This window comes from Melanerpes formicivorus, unplaced genomic scaffold (genome assembly GCF_026170545.1).
Source record: "Melanerpes formicivorus ecotype bairdi unplaced genomic scaffold, bMelFor1.0.p_v2 SCAF_36, whole genome shotgun sequence".
Classification (NCBI taxonomy): Eukaryota; Metazoa; Chordata; class Aves; order Piciformes; family Picidae; genus Melanerpes; species Melanerpes formicivorus.
The window spans coordinates 8,188,405-8,209,973 of NW_027142388.1; the positions used below are offsets into that span (position 1 = coordinate 8,188,405).

General features: G+C 46.8%; 2 protein-coding genes across 7 annotated transcripts in view; one reads left to right on the plus strand and one right to left on the minus strand.

Annotated features, from left to right (window-relative positions):
- Nucleotides 1–201: 201 nt before the first annotated feature.
- On the plus strand, nt 202–17,196 carry CCDC92 (coiled-coil domain containing 92). 6 transcript variants are annotated; one of them, XM_068157459.1, is made up of 4 exons: nt 202–221; nt 13,089–13,235; nt 13,570–13,611; nt 14,351–17,196. In XM_068157459.1, the coding sequence occupies exons 2-4, from the start codon at nt 13,106–13,108 to the stop codon at nt 15,124–15,126; spliced, it is 948 nt and encodes a 315-aa protein (XP_068013560.1). In that variant the 5' UTR covers nt 202–221; nt 13,089–13,105; the 3' UTR covers nt 15,127–17,196. The 6 variants fall into 6 exon arrangements, with proteins under 6 accessions (XP_068013560.1, XP_068013557.1, XP_068013556.1 ...); XM_068157456.1 differs by lacking the exon at nt 202–221 and adding an exon at nt 322–417; XM_068157455.1 differs by lacking the exon at nt 202–221 and adding an exon at nt 424–582.
- Nucleotides 17,197–17,301: 105 nt separating this feature from the next.
- DNAH10 (dynein axonemal heavy chain 10) overlaps nt 17,302–21,569 on the minus strand; it is a gene marked incomplete at its 5' end in the record, with an annotated part of 42,214 nt that continues 37,946 nt past the window's right edge. The window contains 7 exons of the mRNA XM_068157103.1: nt 17,302–17,600; nt 17,958–18,103; nt 18,703–18,883; nt 19,248–19,415; nt 19,500–19,711; nt 20,116–20,247; nt 20,767–20,938. Coding sequence (XP_068013204.1) covers nt 17,454–17,600; nt 17,958–18,103; nt 18,703–18,883; nt 19,248–19,415; nt 19,500–19,711; nt 20,116–20,247; nt 20,767–20,938 — 1,158 coding nt within the window. The remainder of the gene's footprint in view (nt 17,601–17,957; nt 18,104–18,702; nt 18,884–19,247; nt 19,416–19,499; nt 19,712–20,115; nt 20,248–20,766; nt 20,939–21,569) is intronic.

Here is a 21,569-nt window from a genome sequence, read left to right on the forward strand (position 1 = left end):
CTGGCAGAACCTTTCACAGGCTCTAAGGTAGAAAACGCAGGTGTGCAACGGACATCGGCTGCCCAGCCAGCAGCTGCCCCTGGCGCGCGGCGCAAGCGCTGCCGCGGACACTCACCTGGAGACGTGCGCGTCTCTCTGTGCGCGCACAGACACGCGGACACGCCCCTGCGCTCAGACACACGCGCACAGAGGCACACGACTGTGGCCGCGCGCGCCACCAGGTGAGCGCGCGCGCTCTCCGCAATCACGAGCGCGCGGGGCAGACGTCCGCGCCCCTCTCCCGCCGTGGGCGGGGCTAAGCGCGCGGCCGCTGACAGCGCTGACCCCCTGTCGCCATAGCGACGGGCCGGGTGCCGCAGCCCTACCTGCGCCTGCGCCGCCGCCCCCGGGGCGTGTGTGTGCCCCCCACTACGGGCGGTAAGTGCCTGCCCCGCCGGGCGCCCCTCGGCTTCTTCGGGCTGGTGGTGAGGGGCGATGGGCGCCGGCAGCGGCTGAGCCGCCTGCAGTGAGGGGTGAGCGGCCCGGGGGGGCGGCGGCGGGACAGAGGGAACCGCCTCGGTACTGCTGCGGAGGGCTGGGCAGGTGAGGGGCTGTGGAGAGCTGTGGGCTGGCTGAGAGGGTGCCGGGGGTTTCGGCATCCTCATGCCCCATTCTCCCCGGACTGGGGCGGGGGGAGGGCGGTTACGGCACCTTATCCCCTCCGTCCTGTCCCGTCCACCCTGTGCGTTAACGGGATCGTGATTCCCCCGTTGCTGGGTGTGTGGTGGGTGAGCGGCATCGCTGCCGCCTGTAGGGCTGAGGCCTTTGCCCCCTCACGCGCACCCGCCGCCTGTCTCCCGCGCCGTCCCTCCCGGAGAGCCCTCCCCACCCCGCGGCACTGTGAGGCGCGTCCCCCTGCACACCCCAGGGGCGGCGGGCGGGGGGTATCGGGATGCTCTTATGGCCCCTTTCTGACCGGAGAGGGGTGGCCGAGGTCCCGGGTCCTGCGTCGGTTGAAGGGGCAGTGGGAGAAGGGGAGAACGCTCTGCCGCCGCTGCGGGGTGGGCGAGGTCAGCGGCGCTGCACCGCAGCGGGGGCACCGCGCTGTGTGGGAAGGGCTGAGAGCGCGATGCCTGTCCCAGGGAGCGCTGGCGCGGCACCACAGTGTTCCCTTTAGAGCATAAAAGGCCCCTTCTCTGGTCGCTAGAGCACTCGGGGAGAAAAGGGGTTATCCTGCAGTTTGTTTTACCCCCTGTCTTCCCGTTTCTGCTGTCTCGGGGATAAGGACGGCGCTTTCATTTCTGGTTGCCAATGCGTCCAGGATGAGGAGAGCGCGGTCCGCCCGTCCTGCTCCCTCCCCACACCCATCCGCTCCTTTCAGACAGGCTTCAGCGGCGCTGCTGACTCCCACCCACACCCATCTGGGCAGGTTTTACAGCCCATCCTCTTTCATCCTGCACAGTCTCCTTTTCTATGTTTGCACTTCAGAAAGTGACGTTTTCATGAGTAACAGGGCTTGCGAAGAGGTGGATGGATAGATGGTGTACGTTTTGGACAGGGTAGGGAGTAATTATCATTTGCGAATAGGAGAATTTGCCTTCTGAGGAGAATGCTGGCTGCTTGTGGGTATGGCAGCAAAGAATTGCAGGGTGTCCTCAGACGCGGAGATTCTTCCAGACGCAGAGATGCTCTGCTTCCCTACGCGGGGCATGGGGTGGGACAGCAGGGAGGAAGGAGGGGCCCTTCCCTCTCTGGATTACAGTGGTATGCGTTCCAGTGTGCCTTATTGAATTGTGCAAAGCTGAGACAGTGGCAGTAGATCAAAACAGAGCAGCGGAGGCAGCCCTCAGGGCGGAATTGTCCATTTTGATCTGCATTGCAGGTGCATAAGAAGCATCCAGGGTACTTGTTGGCTTTGCATAGATCGTAGTGTGCTTAAGCTTAAAAAGCTTTATTGATGTTTCTGCAATATAAATTATGTTTCTTAATTTAAAAAAAAAGGCAAGGGGATGTGATTTTAGATGCAGTAACTTTTTCCATTTAACTTGCTCGTTAGTGAATGTAATTCTGTGGTGCGTCGTTATTACTGAACCTGTGGGAGACCGGCAGTTATGCTCTTAAACTGCACATTGCTCTTTGATCTGACTGTTTAATGCAAGTGCTTTTTAAACAGGTATGGCAGACATGTAATACCAATTTTTCAAGCTTTTGGTTGTGCTGAGGTTCCAGCAGATATTTTTAGTGAAACAACAAAGATCAGAAGATCATAACAGAGGAAAGTACCAACTGCTTAAGTAGAAAAAAAAAGATTATTGGCTAAACTGATACATAACTCCTTGTTTTCATCCTAATACCATACTTCTGCTTAGCTCATTGAAGATGGCCCTGCTGATTGCAAAGGCGGGGGGGGTTGGATTAGATGACCTTTAAAGGTCTCTTTCAACCCAAAACATTCTGTCATTCTATGATTCTGCATCTCTGAAGCTTTCTCGTCCATCCCATTAGGAAAGACAAATGCCTCATGATCAATCCAAATGTTGTATGTCGGTTTCTGTCCAGTAGTTGTTGCACACTTTAGAACAGCAATTTTATTTCAGTTGTTTCCTCTGCTTTAGATTTCAGCTATAATTGCATACTTTCTGGTATTTATTAATTATTTTTGGGGGGTGTTTTCTCATTGGAGTTACAGAAACCAAGCTGTTTCTTTTTCTGCCCTAATTCAAGAGTAGTTATTAAGGACAGTATGCATCTGTTCATTTAGATCAACGGTGTTACTCAATCCTTAAAGGATTCCTTCCTTCCTTTAAGCAGAAGTCCCCCTGCTATTATTCCAGAATATGGACCATAAAGTGAAATGTTTCTTAAACATTATAACCAGTGAGTTAGAGGGAATACAGCTGTGATAAACTAATTTGCAAGCTCCGTTTTGCTGCTGCCTTAGTCTCATTTGCAGTCATCTCAGTACTTTTTCTATGGCTTAAAAATGGTGTTTTAAAGTAGCTGAACTTTGAAGGATTGATTTTTATACCCCAAGATTCACAATGTATTGTGATACTTACTTGTGTAAGCAGAATGCCACTATGGAATTCCATCTTTTTCCTCAAGTCAGTGTCTAATCTCATTCTGTGTAGTACGGTTTAAGAAAAGCACATGAAATGGTAGTTGGTACAGAGACAAGTGACACTTTCTGTATATACTTATGTGCCTGTTAGTAACTAACAGGGATGATGTTTGTGCTGAAAAATCAGCCTGCCAGATAACTTGATACTTTAGGGGAAGTAAAGTGTGCTCTTGACTTGACAAGGGCATAGGTTTTTTTCTGCTGGTGGTTTAAAAAACCAAAGCTACAGATGAGGAAAGGAAAGATCTAAGGATTTTAGTGGGGGAGAAAAAAAGGTAGTTGAGTGGAAGGTCCCTGGTTTGTCTTTCTGCAGGCTCTTTCATGTCTCCTGCAGTAGTACTGTGCCTTGAAGCACTGAAACACAGACAGAAGTCTGTGCCTTATTGCAGCCTCATGCTGTTATCGACATGGATGTGCTGCAGTAAGCTAATATTGGGTATTCATAACCAGTATTGCCCGAGCAGGCTCTGGCAGAGCATGTCCTGTCCTGGAACAATGATACGGAGTGCTGCTGCCCAGAGTTGGGTGGAGCTGAGGCAGGGAGAGTGCCTTTTGTTCAGGCAGAAACCTTATCACCAGGGCTCTTGTTTCTTTCCCACCCGCAGCGTGCTGAAGCAAACCCTCCCTGCCTTTCTTGTACGCCGATCTAATGTGATGTCTGAAAAAGCAGGTAAAGGTAAGGGACAGTGCATTTGGGGGAGCCCAATTTTGGATGTTGGCCCCTGGTTGCTATCTGCAGTGCCCTGCCTCCAATTCCTTCACTTGCCTGGCGAGACCTGGCACCCTTTGTAGATCTGCCTGTAGTTTCTTCAGTGACTGTGAGTGCTTGGTCATTCTCTGTGCTCGTTTTCAGGTGATATTAAAAATGTCTTCCTCTAAACAAGGGTGTCCATCAGTATGATGGTGTCGGTCAGTATCTCCGTGAGATCAGTACATGGTTTTGCCTAATAATGTTTTATGATTATGTACCAGCTCATTTTGCCTGGTGATGTTATGGAGCATGGACTATAAATGGGGGCAATGTGTTTATTTACTGCTAGAGGTGAGAAGCATGACAAAATATTGCTAAAAACAGTGTTCCTAGAGTGTATCAGAACTTCTGCAAGCTGTTTGTCTGGGTGTGTTTCAATAATCCTAGGGAAAAAAAGCCTTTTATTTGGATTGCTCTTTCTCTCCTGCTATCCACAAGCATGGTTGCTCTCACTTCACTTTGAGAAAACCTTTGGTTGTACTTAGAATACACTGCTGCTTGTTGGCCATAATGATTTGGGTGAGAGACAGGATTTAAAACCAATGTTATTTTAAAACACTGCCTGACTGGAAACTGTAAGATTTCACAGCTTCTCCCTGAACAGAATGATGTCTGAAAATGCGCCAGGGAACAGCAGCTCCCTGTAATGTGAGTCAGTGCCCAGAGGGAGGGCACGCAAGGCGCAGCGTGTCCCATCTCTGTGCAGTGGTGGTGGCCAGTGTAAAGCATCCATCTGCCTGGGAAAAACTGTGTGAATGGTGTCATTAGTGCCAGGTTTCCGTTGTAATAAAAGCAGGTGTGCTTGTTTGCTTTCCATTCCTTGGGGAGTACAGTTTTATTGTCTCAATTTGAGATACCTGGGTTCTGTAAGTAAGGATATAAATACAGTGCCTCTGTTTGAAATTCTTGGTCTTGGCATCCTACTTACTTTACCCCCCCCAAAAAAATAAATCTTACGCTTGCTTAAGAAAGGACTTAGACTTAGGTCATCACCACCACTAGATTTCTTTCATCAGCAGCTCTCAAAACCTTTACTTTAGCAAAGTGGAGACCACTTTGGGTATGTTTGATTGTAGTTGCTGTTCTAAAATAATAAAATCAATGGCTTATGAAACAGCATCACAAAATGCATTAGAGAAATGCATACTCCTCAGCCTGTTAAACATGCCTGAGCAATAGTTGTGCTGGTCTGGAGAGCTGCTCTTCTCTGTAAATGGATCTCTCCTCAGAGGACAGATTTATTTAACTTGCTGTAAGGCTTCAGTGCATTTTGATGTGTTCCACCAATATTCCAGGTAAACTCTGAAAATCACCATTTCTGCAGTTCTTGCAGTAGGAGCTCTAGCCCAGGTGGCTGTGCCTGGGCTGGTGCTGCTGCAGGAAGCAGTTCTGCCTGCCACCCCCTGCTCTGGTTACGGAAATATTTTTGTTGTTATTTTTTTCATCTTCCCCATTGCTGCCCAGGTGTTTGCAGTGCTGCATGGTGAGCCTGTCACTGACAAACAGCCAGTGGAAAAATGGGTTTGTTGTCAGCTGGACCAGTTCCCTGCTCTGGTTCAGTGAGTGACTGGGGAGGTGATTTCAGTGCATTTCAGAAATGCCACAGTAAATTCTTCCTCGGTTTGTGCAAGCAGAAGGGGTGAGGCAAAGTCACAGCCAGGCTGGCTAGCTAAATAGTTGCATATCTGTGTGGTGCAAGTTATTTTCCTGATATGGGCTGGGGAAAATGCCCAATGATAGAATATTATATCTATGGAATTTAGGTGAAACCAGTGTAGTAATTTTTTTAGGTTATGCTTCAGCAAGCTTTCGGAACTGGCACACTTTTAAAAATGACACAGATACACTTTCTTTGAGTTCTTGTGTGATTCATGTGTTACTGATGGAAAGAGCACATGAAGCATTCATAAGTGAATATTGATACCTGGAAAAAAAACCACTCTTCCATAGTACAGTATTCTTTGTAAGCATGAATTTGGAGTTAAAATATCCTTCTACAGAAACCTTCCCACAGCACCTTACTGACCCACGTCCTGATTTAGCTGTAACTGAACCTGGAGAACTTTATTAATGATTTTGAAAGAAATAGAAGCAGGCTCATTTTTATCTGTAACACTGACACTGTGTTATTCTGGGGAAACTGAAGATTAATTTTCTTGTCATTCCCCTTCTGTTAAAAGAAATTTGCTTTACTGGAAAGATTTAACATGTGTCTTTGCAGTGTTATAGGTGACTATTTGTGGTTGGGATACTGTGACTTTGATGGGGGTTCTATTAAAATAACAATGTTTCATCCTCTGAATGAAGGCTGAATGGAAGAGAAAGGCCATTCCCCAGCAGCGTGTGCTAGAACACAGAAAAGAGCTCAGCTGCTCTCTCTAAACCCTGTACCCTTCCTCATGAGGGCTTTTATTGCCACTTTACAACAATAAAAATTACTTGGACTTCATCAGTGTTAGAGTTCTTTTGAAGTATTGGTGTTCTTTAGTTAATGGCATCTTTGTTTTCCCAAACATGAATTATGCCCAAATTTAGGTCATTTTTGGTGTTTTCAGGCAGAGTAAGCTATTACTTCTTGAAAGCTGCACAGCCATTGCCTTGGATGCTCTGGTACTGGTCAGAATAATTGTCTCTATAAAATGCCACTGCAGGACCATTTGATTTCATTCTCTAATGGACTCTGTCATGGTGGGTCTCTTATCACTTGATGAGTCTGCTTCCAGTCTGACAGCTCTGGAGCTGAGTGGTCTCAAGGATGAGGAAAACTCATGAATTATCCCTGTCAGTCCTCCTGACTTCAGGTGGACAGTCAGGCACATAAGCACGTCTGTGCAGAGTGCCAGCTTGTTCATTTTGAGCATCAAGAATTCATTCCAGGAGTGTGTCTGCTTGATGATCCTTCCTGCTGCCATAGTGATTGTTGTAGCAGTAACAAAAAATTCCTTTCTTACTAAAATGCTATAACCTGTGCTTCCTTGGGGATTTTAAGAGATCAGCTGTAAGGAGCCAGTAGAATCTATGATCAGAAAATGAAGGGGAGGGTGGGCAGAGAAAAAAACTGAGTAAAATGACATCAAAGAGCCATAGAAATAGGAAGAGCTGAGAAAGCAAAATCATATCCTTCCTCTGGGAGCAGTGGCCTATTTCCCTTTTCCCCTCTGTTGACTCCAGGAAAGAACTAATAATTTTGTTTGGCTTAAAACACACGGGCTAAAAGAATATGAACACAAATTGTGGGGACAATAATTACACAGGAGCATTGTTACACTTTAACAGAGAGGGAGGAGGAAAAGGGGGATGGAGCTGCTGCTGTGAGATGTGTTTGTTCCTGGTTAAGGAGCACTGGGGAAGGACACCGGGAAGGTGACTGAGCAGGACTAGCATATAGCCAGTGCAAAGCATGACTTCAAGAAATACTGAGCAGTTAAAGTGCTTTAGCCCCTTGCACAGATGCATGAGGAGTGAACATCAGTCTGAGAGGGTGTAATAGGCTGCTACTAAACTGCACTGTTGCTGGATTTACGCTAGAAGTACCATGGTACTGGGGTGGGGAGGGCTTAGAGCAAATGTCCAAGCAGAAAGATGACAAAGGCCTGGAGGTGGCCATGGAGACAGCAGGGTTTCCTTTATTATGTCCTTGGAAATAAGCTGAGCAAACACTTTGGGGATGGCCCATCTCTGGAGATGCAGAGCTGATCTAAGCAAGGAGTGTCTGTCAGCTGGGTGTTTTATCATTGGAGCTGCATTATTTAGAAACGTTTGGTCAGCTCAGTGAGTCTTTAAATGGGGGCTTGACTGAAAGTCCAAAGGCTCTTCCAAGAAGACTCATCTGACCTGAATTAGTTCTTGAAATTGTCTTTCATACAGCATTACAAAAAGCATTTGGGGAATTTGTCTCATTTTGAAGGGGCACTGGCTAGATACCAGTTGAGAGGGAAATGTCTGCCTCCCCATACATGTCTCAAGAAGATTTGGATCAGTGTTGGCAGGGAGTTAAAGCTGCCTCTCAGGTGACAGTCACCCCATCCATCTGAAAGGAGGTTATTGTGTTTTGTGGATACCAAAGAGGAACAAAAATGCCAAATAACTGCAGTTATTTGGGCTTTGTTCCAGTAGCTTCCTTTGGACAGCATCTAAAGTCATAGATCAGCATCTCCCTCCTCTTATCTTGCAGCAGGGTATCTGGATAGTCTGATTTTGTGCAAAGGCACAGCCAGATGCTTGTTGCCTTGAAATATTTTTAACTCTGTCCAAATAGTTAAGATCAGAAAATGCCTGGAGTCTGCTCATCATCTGCAAGGCAAGGTTTGACTGTTTAAAAATGGTTGTTCATGGTGAGCATGTGAAGAAGCTGCATTTTGGAGGCTCTTGTTTATTAATTCTCATTTTCAATTTAAGGTTTTTGTTTTGCTTTGTTTCCTTTTTAAGCTAAGGTACACTTGCAATAGAGGTAGAGCAGTCCCCTTTTACAGGGATCTTACCAGAATGTTATTTAAGTTACCTTTTCCAGTTTACTGGAAGACGAGGGCTTAGGTAACTGCAGCAGGGATTAGAGTGTTGCACTTAATGTTCCCAAGGGAACCCAGTTTTGTTCATTCTGTTTGCTCCTCCTAGACTCAAGAGAAGCTGTGCACCCATTGTTTGGAGGACGTGTTTCAAGGGTCATACCATCCCATGCAGCCTGTGTACTGCTGACATTGCTGGGGTTGGCACAAGGCTTGCTGTGGGTGAGGAGATGTGTTACCAGTGCAGTGGTGAACTCTGCAGTGCCCCTCATCAAATGACAGGCATGTTCCTAGCAGGAGTATGCCTAGCTGGACATTGCACAATTCCTTTTGTATAAAAACATGGCAAACCTTTCTTTTCAAAGAGCTGCTATGGAGACAAGGGGGGAAAACCGTCATGACCTAACTGTGGTGTGTGCGTGCACGGCTTCTTCCCAGCACTGGCTTAGTCCATCTGATGAAATCCGGCCAGAGACGGGTTGCTCTGAGAGCTGTTCCACCAATTGCCATGGTGAGGGAGTGAAGATTGCTCACCCAGGCTGTTAAGGGCTCAGCTGACTTTTGCTCTTTCTCTTGTGCTCTTTGATCACAGCCTTACACTTGGCTGCACGTTCGTTTGTGTTTCAGAGAGCAGGAGATGAAAGCAGCTTAGTGCAATCCCAGAACTGCGTTACAGGATTTTCTCTCTCAAACCTCAATGTGAGATGTGCCTGAATAGATTTGATTTCATTTTTTCCTTTAGACTGCCCCCTCCCAAGACCACCTTTTCTGTAAGATCTCAGATGCCCACCAGAGCAGTGCTGGATGATCTGTGACTGTGCATGCTACAAACCAAGGACGTTAAAAATTGTTGAGAAAGTTGGAGTAGCTGTAAATCCTGGTAACCAAACTCTCTGAACTAAGGCAAAGGATCTGCATGGGGAAGGGGTGGGAAAATCTTCACTGACTTGTAGTAAAATTAAAAAATATTTCCTTTTAATTATATTTCTTTCCTTTCCATTACTTCTTCTGAGTCTGATCCCATTTAAAAAGCTTTCTGGTGGAGATTGTATGTAGCAGAGGATCTCAACTTGCAGTGTATCCAATCAGCTGCTGGCAAATTTGAGGCTAACATTAAATAAAATGTTGTAAGCAATCATAGTAGCTTTCACTAATCGTGTACTTGAGAACACAGCATGAAAGAGGTGCTGTTAATTCAGAAGAGCTTTTTCAAGCTTCAGTACATTGATTAACTTTCTGACAGTTGTCAGTGACTTCGTCTTTTAACATTAACTCCTGTTATTTTGTGTTGTGTCCTTTGATCTTTACACGACCTAAATAAACAAGGACCTTGATGAGCTGTAAGATGCTCTGATCTGTACAAAATATGCAAACGGACTGTAGTGGGGAAAACAGAAATTAGAACCTTCAGTGTGTTAATAATCCAGTTATTCAAATCAAACAATTCCTATGAAATTACTTCCCTTTCACAAATCAGCGTGTTTTCATCCTGCTACTTCTTAACAGAATCCGAAACCTACCCCACAAAACACTGATTTCAGCCAGTGTGCTTTGAAATACACAATCTGGGTGGGATTTTTAAGAGCATAATTTAACTAAATGATAACAATTTGGACAAGAAACAGCACTGAGTCACTGTTGAAGCAAGTAATGTCCTCTTTGTCCTGTCTTGGATGGTTGCGGCCAGGACCTCTCCTTCTCTTGCAGGTCTCATCACTTCACGAAACAGATATGGTGGCTCCAAGCTCTCCAAGATAAATATTTATCCATTTTTTCCTATAATTTATTTGCAAGGACTGAGTTATAACAAAGCTTGTTGTTGAGGATGAAGGCTTGTTCTGTTCAGATTATAGGTACAGGCAAAAGACTCCATTAGTTACCATTGTGACAGTAAAGGCTTTGGGATGTCCTGTGTAAGTTGTTCTCTCACCCAGTGCTGTCAGTGCATAGAGTTCCTTTTGGGAAATAATGTTTCTTGATTAAAAAGCCCTCCTGAGCCTTGGGGTACCCTGCAGAGCTCCAGCTCTGGTGAGTGAGGGCATGAGCTCTTGCAGGCTTTGTTCTGTTTATTCCAGTCGGCAGGAGTATAATGAGCACTTAAGAAATTGGATGATTCGGTAAAGCTTCAGTCTGTCTGAAGTCAGCTCTGCAAACAAGATGACGTCACTTTGAAAATGTAAAACAGACGAAATATCATCAATCCTTAAAATCAGTGGTGCCCTGCAGTAAATGCTATGGACCGTGTAGTCCCTTCTCAGATAGTCCTTCAACAGTGTGGGCAGTGGAGGGGCACCTGTACAGCAGAGCCTCTGCTGCCAGGGCATGGAAAGCACTCACAGCTCAGAGGAGCTGCTCTTCAACAGTCACAGAGCCAGAGCCTGTGTGCACAACTCAGTTTATTTTTTATGTAGCCAGCCTGGGAACTTCTTTTTAGAACATTTTTTGGTCCATAATTTTTGCATGCTTGCTAATGAGAGTGATTGTGAATTGAGCCGTTCCACACAGCAAAGTGCAAGCTGGCACCACTGCCCCTGTTCTTGAGCGCTGAATTTAATCTCCAATCTCTGTTATAAAGTAACCAAGAGCTCTCTGGTTTGCCCCTTGTACAGAATGGATTCCTTGAAAGTATTTTATGCCTTCACTTTATTTTTTTACAATCAAATAGATGCTTCTGTAGGATGTCAGTTGATGATGTAAGTTAAGGTCCCACATGACGTCAGGAAGGCTCTGCGTGTGTAATTTCTGCTGGCCTTGGGTGCTTTTAGTGCTTTACCAAGTTGCAGGAGCACTGTGTCTGCTGTTCTTTTGGGGACTAAAAACTATGCAATTTAACACGGCTGAGCTGTGTTTAGGCATGACAAAAGTGTGTTACTTTGAGTGTGTGCTCTGCCAACTTTAAACTTGTAAAGTCAAATTTTTGTTGTAAAAACTACACAGCAAGAGGAGCCCAATAGAAAACGCTCAACATGGGAGGAGGAGTCCATTAAGGTGCCTGTGGGGCAGCCAGAGGACAGAATTAGGTCTGGTTTCTGCACGACATGTGGTCCTGTAATTACAGACCAGTTGTAAAGCCATTGCAGATGGTTGTCCCGGCAACGGCAGTCCTGATTCCTTCCTTATCTCCCTAACCTAAATACTGTAATTGTTTTTACAAACCACACAGATAACCCAATTGAGCCCTTGGTGCTGGAAGGATGAAGCTGATGTGCCTGGTGTTTAACTCAGCGTCCAAACCTCCTGCCTTGCTGGCTGGGCTCCTTTGGCAGCAGGAGAGGACTGCTGCAGCTCCCAGTGCTGACAGCCCAGGGGAGTGCAGAGGCACTGCACAGACCTTTTCTTCTCACTTCTGGTGGTTGGCCAGGGGCTGTGGCAGAGTTTCCTCTGCTGCTGTCCCCCAGAGAGTATTTCTCCTGCTGTGGCTTGTGTAATTCCCACCCAGTGTGTGCTACTACCTGACACTGCTGTCCATATGAGACTGGCTCTCTAGAATTTGCCTGTGCACCTATTTTTCTGCTGTCATTATGTTCCTGAGCTGCTCAAGAAGGCAGCTGCCATTCCAGCATGGCAGCTTTCTTACTAAAGAAACTGGAAGTGTAGTTATGTGTAGTTAAGGACACAGAATTTCTGGAAAGTTCTGCTCATGTAGACCCAGCAGTCTCCATAAACCAGCTGTAGGTGGAGCAACACCATGTGCCCTGTCCAGAGCAGCTTGGGGCTTCCAGTATGCAGAATGGTGGTGGTCACACAGTGGCATTCAAGAATACTCAAAGCAATTGTGTGTTCGAGGCTGCTGGAGGGCTGCATCCTGTTGTCATTGCTTGTTCTTATTAGCCTGCTCAGTTTCACTTGGAGACAGGGCAGCAAACCAAGTCACAGACTTGGGGACTGGTTATCAGCAGGGACCTGGTAACTCCTGTTTGTGCTTCTGTGGCAGCTCCTTCAGGTTACTCCTTGAAATGTCACAGTCAGAGCCCCAGTGCACAGTGTGTGCTCCTTCACAGGAAGCATCTGTCTGTGCCTTGTGTGAGGAGCTGTGTCAGGAGCTATTTTTACATCTATATCAGGGAATTCATTTGGGAGTCTATATCCAGCTTTACCAGAGGGATGTTTCTCAGCAGCTTGGCCCATGAGTATACATAAAACCCTTGTTGCCTTATCAGGAGCAGTAGTACCACTGGCAGCACAGAGGTCTTCAAGGCTGCTTCAGCATCATACAGTTTAACCATTTCTGTCTTTATTTGAGCCCAAGCACAGCTGTAGTGCAGGCCTGGTTTAGTAAGGCTGTTTTGCCAGTGAAACCCAGCAAATGAACAGTTCTCCATGTACCCATAACTTGGCAAGAAAAATCTGTTTTCTCTTTCAGTCAAGCCTTGTTCTTGTCCAGGGTTATTCCTAACTTCTGTAGTGCTGGGGGGGAAGTGGGAGACCCCCAGCAAGCCAAAGAGACATACTAGCCCATTTCATGGAACTCTACTTTTATCTTGTAACAGGATTAATTACTAAGTCTGTCTGAAGTTAATCCTTTAAATGTGTTAACTCCAAACAAATGAGTTCCCTGCACTGGCCTAGGGTATAATTAGGCTTTCTATGAACTTGGAGCACTTTTGTCAGAAACCGTCTGTGGCATTCGCACATCAATTCATTCACCTCGTTCTGATCCTGACTGTAGAGGGAGGAGCTCTGTAGGTGCCCAGTGACTCCCCGTTACAGTTTTGCATCTGTTTACTGACAGGGTACCTGCCCATCAGGATGGCAGCGTCAAACCTGGAGAACCAGCTGCAGAGCGCCCAGAAGAACCTGCTGTTCCTGCAGCGAGAGCATGCCAGCACGCTCAAGGGCCTGCACGCCGAGATCCGACGCCTGCAGCAGCACTGCACAGGTACCTGGCAGAGGATGCTTGATTCTTTCACCAGGAATGGAGCCAAGGCTTCCTGCTTCAGCACTGAAACCATAGCAACCAACCCCTGCACCAGGGTGTGTTTAGGAGCTTCAGGTGTAGCTCAGGCACAACTGTCTGATCGTTAAGCAAAGGGATTTTAATTACTTCCAGTTGTTTCACAAATTGGATAATTTGCAATGGGTGGCAATTAGCTCTTACTGCTTCGGGTGGGGGAAAGAGTTAGTTATTGAAGTGTGCCATTGTAAACATGCTCACCGGGGGATGTGGAGTGGATGATGGTGTTCTAACAAAATTAAACTACTTCTTTCCTCAGATTTAACCTACGAACTGACTGTAAAGGGTTCAGACCTGTCAGGTAAGGGATACAGTGTTTTTCTTCTAACATTAACGTGAAACTCCCTCACCTTCGTTATTCTTTTCTCTGTTACAAGTAGGTGAGAACACTTTGCACTCAGGATGTTGACTTTGTAAATTTAAAAGGTGTAAGAGCAGTTTTCTACTTGCCAGACTCACTGTTATTTATCAAGTTAATGTAACAAGTTTGTAGCTAAGGTCATTCAGAAAAATCCTATGAAAGAGCCAGGAACAGAGTGCAGAACTGCTGACTCCTTTTACCAGATAGTCGGTTCCCTGCATGCTCTATGGGAGCATGAGACATGACATTCAGGGGCAGAAAACTTAGCTGGTAGTGTAATTACACCAGAAAGCTTTCCTATTTGTGTACATACATAAGTGTATGTACGTATAGATACACACAGGTACATAGATCTACACACAGTAGATTGCAGTTATTTCAGATGTTACCAGCAGGTGAAGCACAAGAATAAGATACACCCACACCCGAGGGATCAGGGACAGGACATATACTGCAGATAAGAGAGAACATGGGCAAGTGTAGTGTCAGCTCTATGGAATCGTGGGGAATGGCACCAGCTCTTCATTTCTGTAAAAACTGTCTGAGGCAATTGCAACAGTATTATTGTGTCTCTGGGATTTCGCTCATGGCTTTGGGATGGCAAAAGGACCCTTTTGACACTGTTTTACTTGGTGGCTATTGTTAACTTGAAGCACTTCTGCTCTTCCTGTTCTTCTAGAAAATGGTAGCTCAAGAAGTGAAGAACTCAGAAGAAAGTGTGAAGATCTTGAAGCTCAGCTGAAAGCCAAAGAGGCTGAAAACAATGAGTTATTGAAAGAACTTGAACAAAAGAACGCGATGATAATGGTGCTGGAAAACACTATTAAAGAAAGAGAAAAGAAGTATTTGGAAGAGTTAAAAATGAAAAGCCATAAGCTCAACATGTTGTCGAGTGAACTAGAGCAGAGAGCAAGCACTATTGCTTATTTAACTTCTCAGCTGCATGCTACCAAGAAGAAGCTGATGACTTCAAGTGGGACTTCAGAGGGGACCCCTTCTGGCAGTCCTGTGTTGTCCAACTATAAGCCATCCCCTCCCAAAGACAAACTGCCAGAGACACCACGGCGTAGAATGAAGAAGAGCCTGTCAACACCACTCAACCCTGAGTTTGAAGAGGCCTACAGAATAGGGTCAGATAGCCGAAAGCTGCTGCTGAGAGAGCCCGTGGATGCCATGCCTGATCCCACCCCGTTTCTGCTGGCCAGGGAAACAGCAGAGGTGCACCTTATTAAGGAGAGGCCGCTGGTCATTCCACCCATTGCTTCAGATCGTGCGTCTGGTGAATCGCAGAGCCCGGCCCGAGAGAAGCCGCACAAGGCACACATTGGGGTGGCTCATCGCATCCACCACGTGGCGCCATCCCAGCCCCAGCCAGAGGTCGAAACACTGGCGGTGGATCAGGTCCATGGAAGCAAAGCGGTCAGAAAGCACTCAGGGACAGACAGAACTGTTTGAGTGAAACCTCTGGCGTGCTCTACTCTGGCTCTTTATGCACTGTGAACCTGTAGGATGAATAGCACCTGCAGTAATGTTTCTTTTGACACCCTGTGCATGCCAAACTTCTTCCAATCCTTAATAGATTGTGCTCCTCTGATAAACCCCCCTAGGACTGTGTCCATATGGCAAGGTATAGAACTCCTACACATTGTGGCCAAATCAGGGTATCCGACCGCTTGCTTCTGAGCGCTGCTCTGTTATCATCACTCTGGGTGTGGACAGAGGCACAGGCTGCAGGCTGCATTATTAACTGGTTTTAGTGACATCACCCTAACCCAAACCTGCAGCAACAGGTATAGGCCACTAGCACTGACCCCTCAGTGGGTCTTTTGTCTTCACTCTGTATGTAAACATGGCACCCACAAACCTTGACCTCCAGACAAAGCCTTTCTTGCAGTAGTGCTGGAACCAGTGCAGCCATACATACATCTTAAGTGGTACTAAGGACATCTTTGCCTTCACACGCACATGCTCTGGATTGCAAATGTGGTCATAGGTTCTCTTCCTCGAAATCCTGATAGTCCCAGCAAGCATTACTTGGTTAATCCTAATTACTTTGTTTTGTGGCTTTGTTTAAATACAAAATGGGGAGGATGGGTGGACAAAGCATCTTTTAAAAAGCCAACTGATCCTCATAGAGTATGAACAGGTGATTGTTGGGGGGGGAAGCAGGGGAGAGGGTGGTTTGGTTGATTTATTTTTGTTTGTTTGTTTGTTGGTGGTTTTTTGGTGGGTTTTTTTCAGTGTCATGGCTCCCTCACACCTCTGACACTAGTCAGTGCACTGCACTTGTAGCACCTTTCAGACTAGCTCAGAGCTCCTTTTCCAGGGAGAAAGCATAGCTGGCTGCCCAGTGTAGAAATGTGTCTTTATGCTCTAACCTGCACAGTTTTTTGTAAAGGGATTGTTTATGTTTCAAAAAAACCCTTTGTTTTGTTCTGGGCATCATCAGGCAGTGCTGGCTTCTACCAACTTAGCAACCTGAGCTGTCCCTCTTAAGATGTGTGTGTTAGTTTGAAATGTAAGTGATGTAACCAATCCATACAGGAGGAGAACCTGGCATCCTTGATTTTCATCCTTGTGGATTGGGAAGGCCTCGCCTTGCACTTGTCCTGGTTCCCCTGCCCCTTTCTAGTAAGCAACAGGTAGACCCTACAGCTGTTAGACTACTTATTTTTGTTGTTATTTTTTCCTAGGACAGAAAGGCATACTGAGAGCTGTGAGAGGATGTAATTTTAGGAAAGGAGCACAAATTAGACCATTTTTCTTAAATTCTGATCAGCACCTCCAGCTCACCTCTGCTTCACTCTTGTCTGCAGCCTCTGAGTAGGACCAGCAAGAACCAGTGGCTCCCAAATGCTGCTAAGCTTATGATGTGCCTTCAAAAACTTGGAATGCATAATCTCTGTGAAAGCTGATGACGGATCCCTGCCTGCCCCGTGCCAGCTGTATCTGCCCCTTGTAAGCTTCTCCTGCTGCTGTGTGTTGGTGTGTGTCTCCCTCCAGAGCCTTGGAGTACTCAGCTTCCCCCACAAAGGCACTGGCAGGATGACAAAAGCTGTTCTTCCTAACTGTGGTACTGCTATATTTCCTGTGCAGCATGACACCTTCCAGCAGGGCCGTTTAAAGTCAGAGAGGGGTTGAACATCCACTAGCCTGAGGCCCCCAGTACCCTGCCCCTGCACACCCTCACCACTTGGTCACTTGCTTTTCTGAAGCCCAAGAGCCACTCTCAGCCCCATGCCTTGCCAGTGGTGTGGTAGGGTCAGCATCAGGAACAGTGGGGAGGGAGAGGGGAAAAGCTCTTCCTGGAAAACAGTTGGTTAAACTGTTATTCTGTGGTTTACTCTTAAGTGTATTGCATTAACCAGCAGTGGGTTGGGTTGTTTGTGTGGTTGTTGCCATATTTTTATGGTGATCTCATGTATGACTGATCTACTTGCCACTCGGTGGAGGCTGGTGGAAGGCACCGCTTCTAAGCACAGCAGAAGTGATGCTTTGGGCAATTAAAAACATTTCTTACAACCATACAGGCAAACCTTAGTCTTTGTGTCGGGGGTGAACTTCCAGCCTCTTCTGTATCCCAGACCAGCTTGGAGCCTTTCTAAAAGGAAATGCAAATTATGAAACACACTTTTCAAACGTGTTTATTGCTACTACTGGCTCGGTGGCATTGTACTGGTTAAAGTTAGATGTGCCTAAGTGAACAGTATCCCACTCATGCTGCTGCATCTCTGCCTAGGGTTGGATTCTATGGAAAAAAATCTAGTGCCATTATCAGCTTGTCAATCTGCATTCAGAGTGAGACACACACCTTCAAGAACCCAGTGGGAAATGTGCTTGGTAGTGTGAAGGTCGGCTTCAAACACCAGGCCAACGCCCATCGCATTCCTTCTCTGGGAGGTTGTGTACACAGGGGTCCGGAGAGTGTTCTGAAAGGAGAGGGATCAATGCTTCAAGTGCTACAGCAATCTGACCTCCTTTCTTTAACTAGTAATAGGAAACCATTAAAAGAGTAGTGGCGGTACAAGTGTCCCCAAGTGCCTGTCCCGTGCTGCCTGAATGGAAAAGAGGCCACAAATGTATTAACCCTCTTGAGTGTCACCCTTAGAAAAGCTTTAGTGCTGGGTGATCTAAGGAGAAGTGTTAAACTGCCCACTTTGTATACTGGTGGTAATGATGAAATGCTGGTGTGTGTGCTGAGAGGGGAGGGACAGTAACCTCAGAGATGTGAGGACAGACAGGTGCTAATGTGCGTAGTGGTCCCTGGCCCCCTCAAGGAGTAGTACCTTGAGTCTAAGCCGATGTGCTTCAGTGGGGATGATCTTCAGAACAGGCAACTCCACCACCAGCACACCAGGCTTGCTTCTGGTGAGGCAGCGCTGCTCCATGTCCCAGTCAGCTCCTTCCAGAAACAGACCTGAAACAAAGCAGCCTGCACAGGCAGAAAAGGCAACAGTTCCTGTAAAGTGAGGCACTAAAATCTTAATTCACAAGTGTGGTTCCTGCAACAGCTGTCCTTGGCACACAGAGTCCAGTACTCAAAAGCACAGCTGAGCAGCGTTAGTTATTTGTTGTACTGGTAGTGGTTGCTATTTAGTTAATAAGTACCACCCAGCATCATTGTATTTAGTAACTAAGGCAGTGCTAGTCTTAAAAAAGCCATAAAGATATTTGCACAATAAATCATAGCTGTAATTTTTGTTTAAATACATTATTTCTGGTGTAAGCAGCTCTTTACAAATGTGTTAGGGCTGATGATGACCCAGCCTTTATCTAGAGAGAGCACAAGCAGATGTAAGTTCAAGCACAGGCAGAGGGGTGAGAAGAGCTGAGGAAAGCTCTACACAATGTGCAGGGACTCAGCAAGAAAGCAGAAACTTGAACCCAGCTTGAGGTCATGGGGACTGTGAAATGCAAACCCAAGGGTGTTGTCTATGGAGGCTGACCTAAGTAATCCACTCAGTATGCCAGGCAAGTTCTCTTTCATCAGTTAACTACATTATTTTGCCAGATAAGCATAACACCACCTACCTTGAGTAGAGCATTCACTGACATCTTCTGCAGTCCTGTATGTGGTCACTTCTGTGTAGAGGGTGGAGTGATCCAGAGGCCACTTGTTTTCCCTGCAGGTGGCTTGGACAAGCGCTGTCAAATAAGCCTCGGGAATGTGCAGGCCTGAGAGCCACATCACCTTGGGCTCACCTTGGCTAACCTGTGAGCACAGGAGACAACCTGCAGCAGCTGGTCCTCCCACCACACCTGATACCAGCCCAGGGGCCAGTGGCCAGCCTGTCTTGCATCTGTGGTCATGCAATGACTCATTATGTTCCAGGTGGTGAAGAAGAGCAGGCTGGATGAGGCTCTGTCCAGCCTGATCTAGTGTGGGGTGTCCCTGCCCATGGCAGGGGGGTTGGAACTAGATGATCCTTGTGGTCCCTTCCAACCCTGAATGAAACTATGAAACTATGAAACTATGCATTAGTTCAAGTAAAGCAGTGTATGGCACTGTCTTCTGCACAGCAGCAGACATCAGGCAGATTAGCAAAACACAAAGCTTTCTGCAGGCACTCACTTACCCAGCTGCTGTACTGGTTATAGCGAGCTCTAAAGAAGATAATCCAGTTTCCAAGGGTTTTGAGTGTGTCAGGGGCAAGCCGCTGCCAGATCCCAGGAATCTGTCCATTAAAGAGTGCCCGAGCCACGTCATCCAGCTCACTGCTCATTCCAACCTCCCCAGCTAAGGCCTGGAAAGATGGTGAGGGTCTGAGTGCCAGCCTGGGGCAGGTACAGTCTGACTGATGTCATCTGGTGGCTGTGTTCGTACTTACTCGTTTGAGTTCAACCAGTGACTTTGCCATTCGAATGATCAGCTTATTAAAACGTTCCAGTTCCTGCAGCAGCACCACAGCTGTAGGGGAGATCTGGTGCCCAAACCTTTTGCGTACCTGCTCAAGATCGAATACTGGGGGTATTTTGCTTTCGATGTCCTTAGCAACGTTTGCAATGTATTCATCCCGACTGATTCCCATACCAGTTTCCCCTAAACCAAAAAGGATTTAGTGAGACTAACACCATCCAGACTCCCCCCTTCTATCATTAATTCTCCAGGAGAACTCTGAGAGCTGACTCACCCTTTGGCAGCAGTTCCCCCCACCCTCTGCAGCACTGGCATTTGCATCAAAAGACACCCTGCAGGTCTCAAACTGCCCCTGAGCAGGTGCCAAGCTGCTTCCACACTGTGGGGCTCAGCAACACCACTTACCAGCCAGTCCCTGCTCAGGGCCATGACACAATCCCACCAAGGCCCCTGGGGTCAAACGCCTTCCCATGCAGGCTGCCAGTACCAGGCACCCTGAGGCAGGCTGTGGCATGGCTCACATCACAGTTCCCAGGCCACCTGATTATTTCTTTACAAAAAGCAATTCAAAGTGATGGAGACAACACCTGTTTGAGGCTGCAGGTCCAGCAGATGAGACCACATACTGTGAACTGCCTGTGTGTAATAGCCAATCTCAGCATTTGCATGAAGACCAAGCACCTCTGGAGTATTGGCAAGTGGCAGAGCTTCTATTGCGTCTGCAACACAAAACCACACTGGTAAGGAAGTGCTATGTGAAACCACAGCCACCAATAGAAAAGGATTCTGCAGAGAATTCGATGAGCAAGTCTTGTTACTGCTCTGCTTGAAAAATTCAAATGCTACAGCTGGTGTTGAAATACTGCAAGCAGCAACTAAGCATTTTTAAGCATGAAAAGTGCACACACACACACACACACACACACACACACACAGATCCCACCCCCACGGAAATAAATTAACAATTCCTATGCTGCCTACCTGGGGATGATTGGCTTTTCACAAGCAATGAAGAGATGGCTAGTAAGCTCATGTTACAACAGGCTGCTCAAAGCAAGAGCAGTGTGAGCAGTGGATGCTCTGCAATAGGCACATGGGCCATGTCTGCAGCGTCTCCCCACTTCTCACACCCAGCAGTAGAGAAATGCTGAGAGCTTACACAGTAAGAGAGCTTACACGGTAAGAGAGCTTTTGGTTTTCATAATGCTAACTGCTGTGGCAGGAACAGCATTTCTTACCAACAAAGTCATCTTTTCTGACCCCTTCTGGAATTTTATAATCAACTTTGTCATTTTTATAAAAATGGAACTCCTGGAAGGTGTCAAATATGAAATCCCCAAGGTACTCATCCATATAGACGGTCAGAATGCGGCGATCAAAGCTATCAATGGCGCGCCCACCATACATGACCTAGAAATAAGCGACAGCAGCATTACAGCAGTGGCTTCTGGGGTAGGAAATAACAAAAGTCACCAAAATGTCCAAAACACTCTGCTTTTGCGGTGGCTGTGTGGTATGTGTGTCTCCCCTAACAGGACACCAAGTACCTTTTCTCCAGCCTTCTCTCAAGGCAGAGCAAGCAGGAAGTGTTCAGCCTTAGTCTGACGATAGCTGCTGTGGGTGATGCATGTGCAGTGGTACCTTCCTGTGGCACCAACTTATGATCAGACAAGGTTCCGTGTCACAGCAGGTGCACTGAACTGGCTGGCTACTGCCCAGCACATGCCACGCACAACCCTGCAAGAGCCTTAGACACCTGTTTGTACAGCTGACACACCAGTAACATTGCACTGCACTAATAACACCATTAAGTTGTGCTGCTCAGTACCTTGCATCAGCATCCCAAGGGCTCCCTCACTCAAAATTAATTAAGCAGGGTAACTCCCCTGTTGTGCAGTTACACATAATGGCCCTATTTCACAGAGACAATGAGATTAAGTGACTTGCTCAGGGCTACATAGGAGTTTCAAGACTGCCCAGGAGAGAGTCTCATCAGCTTCACTTGATAATACAGCCCATGATGAAAGGAATCATAGACTCA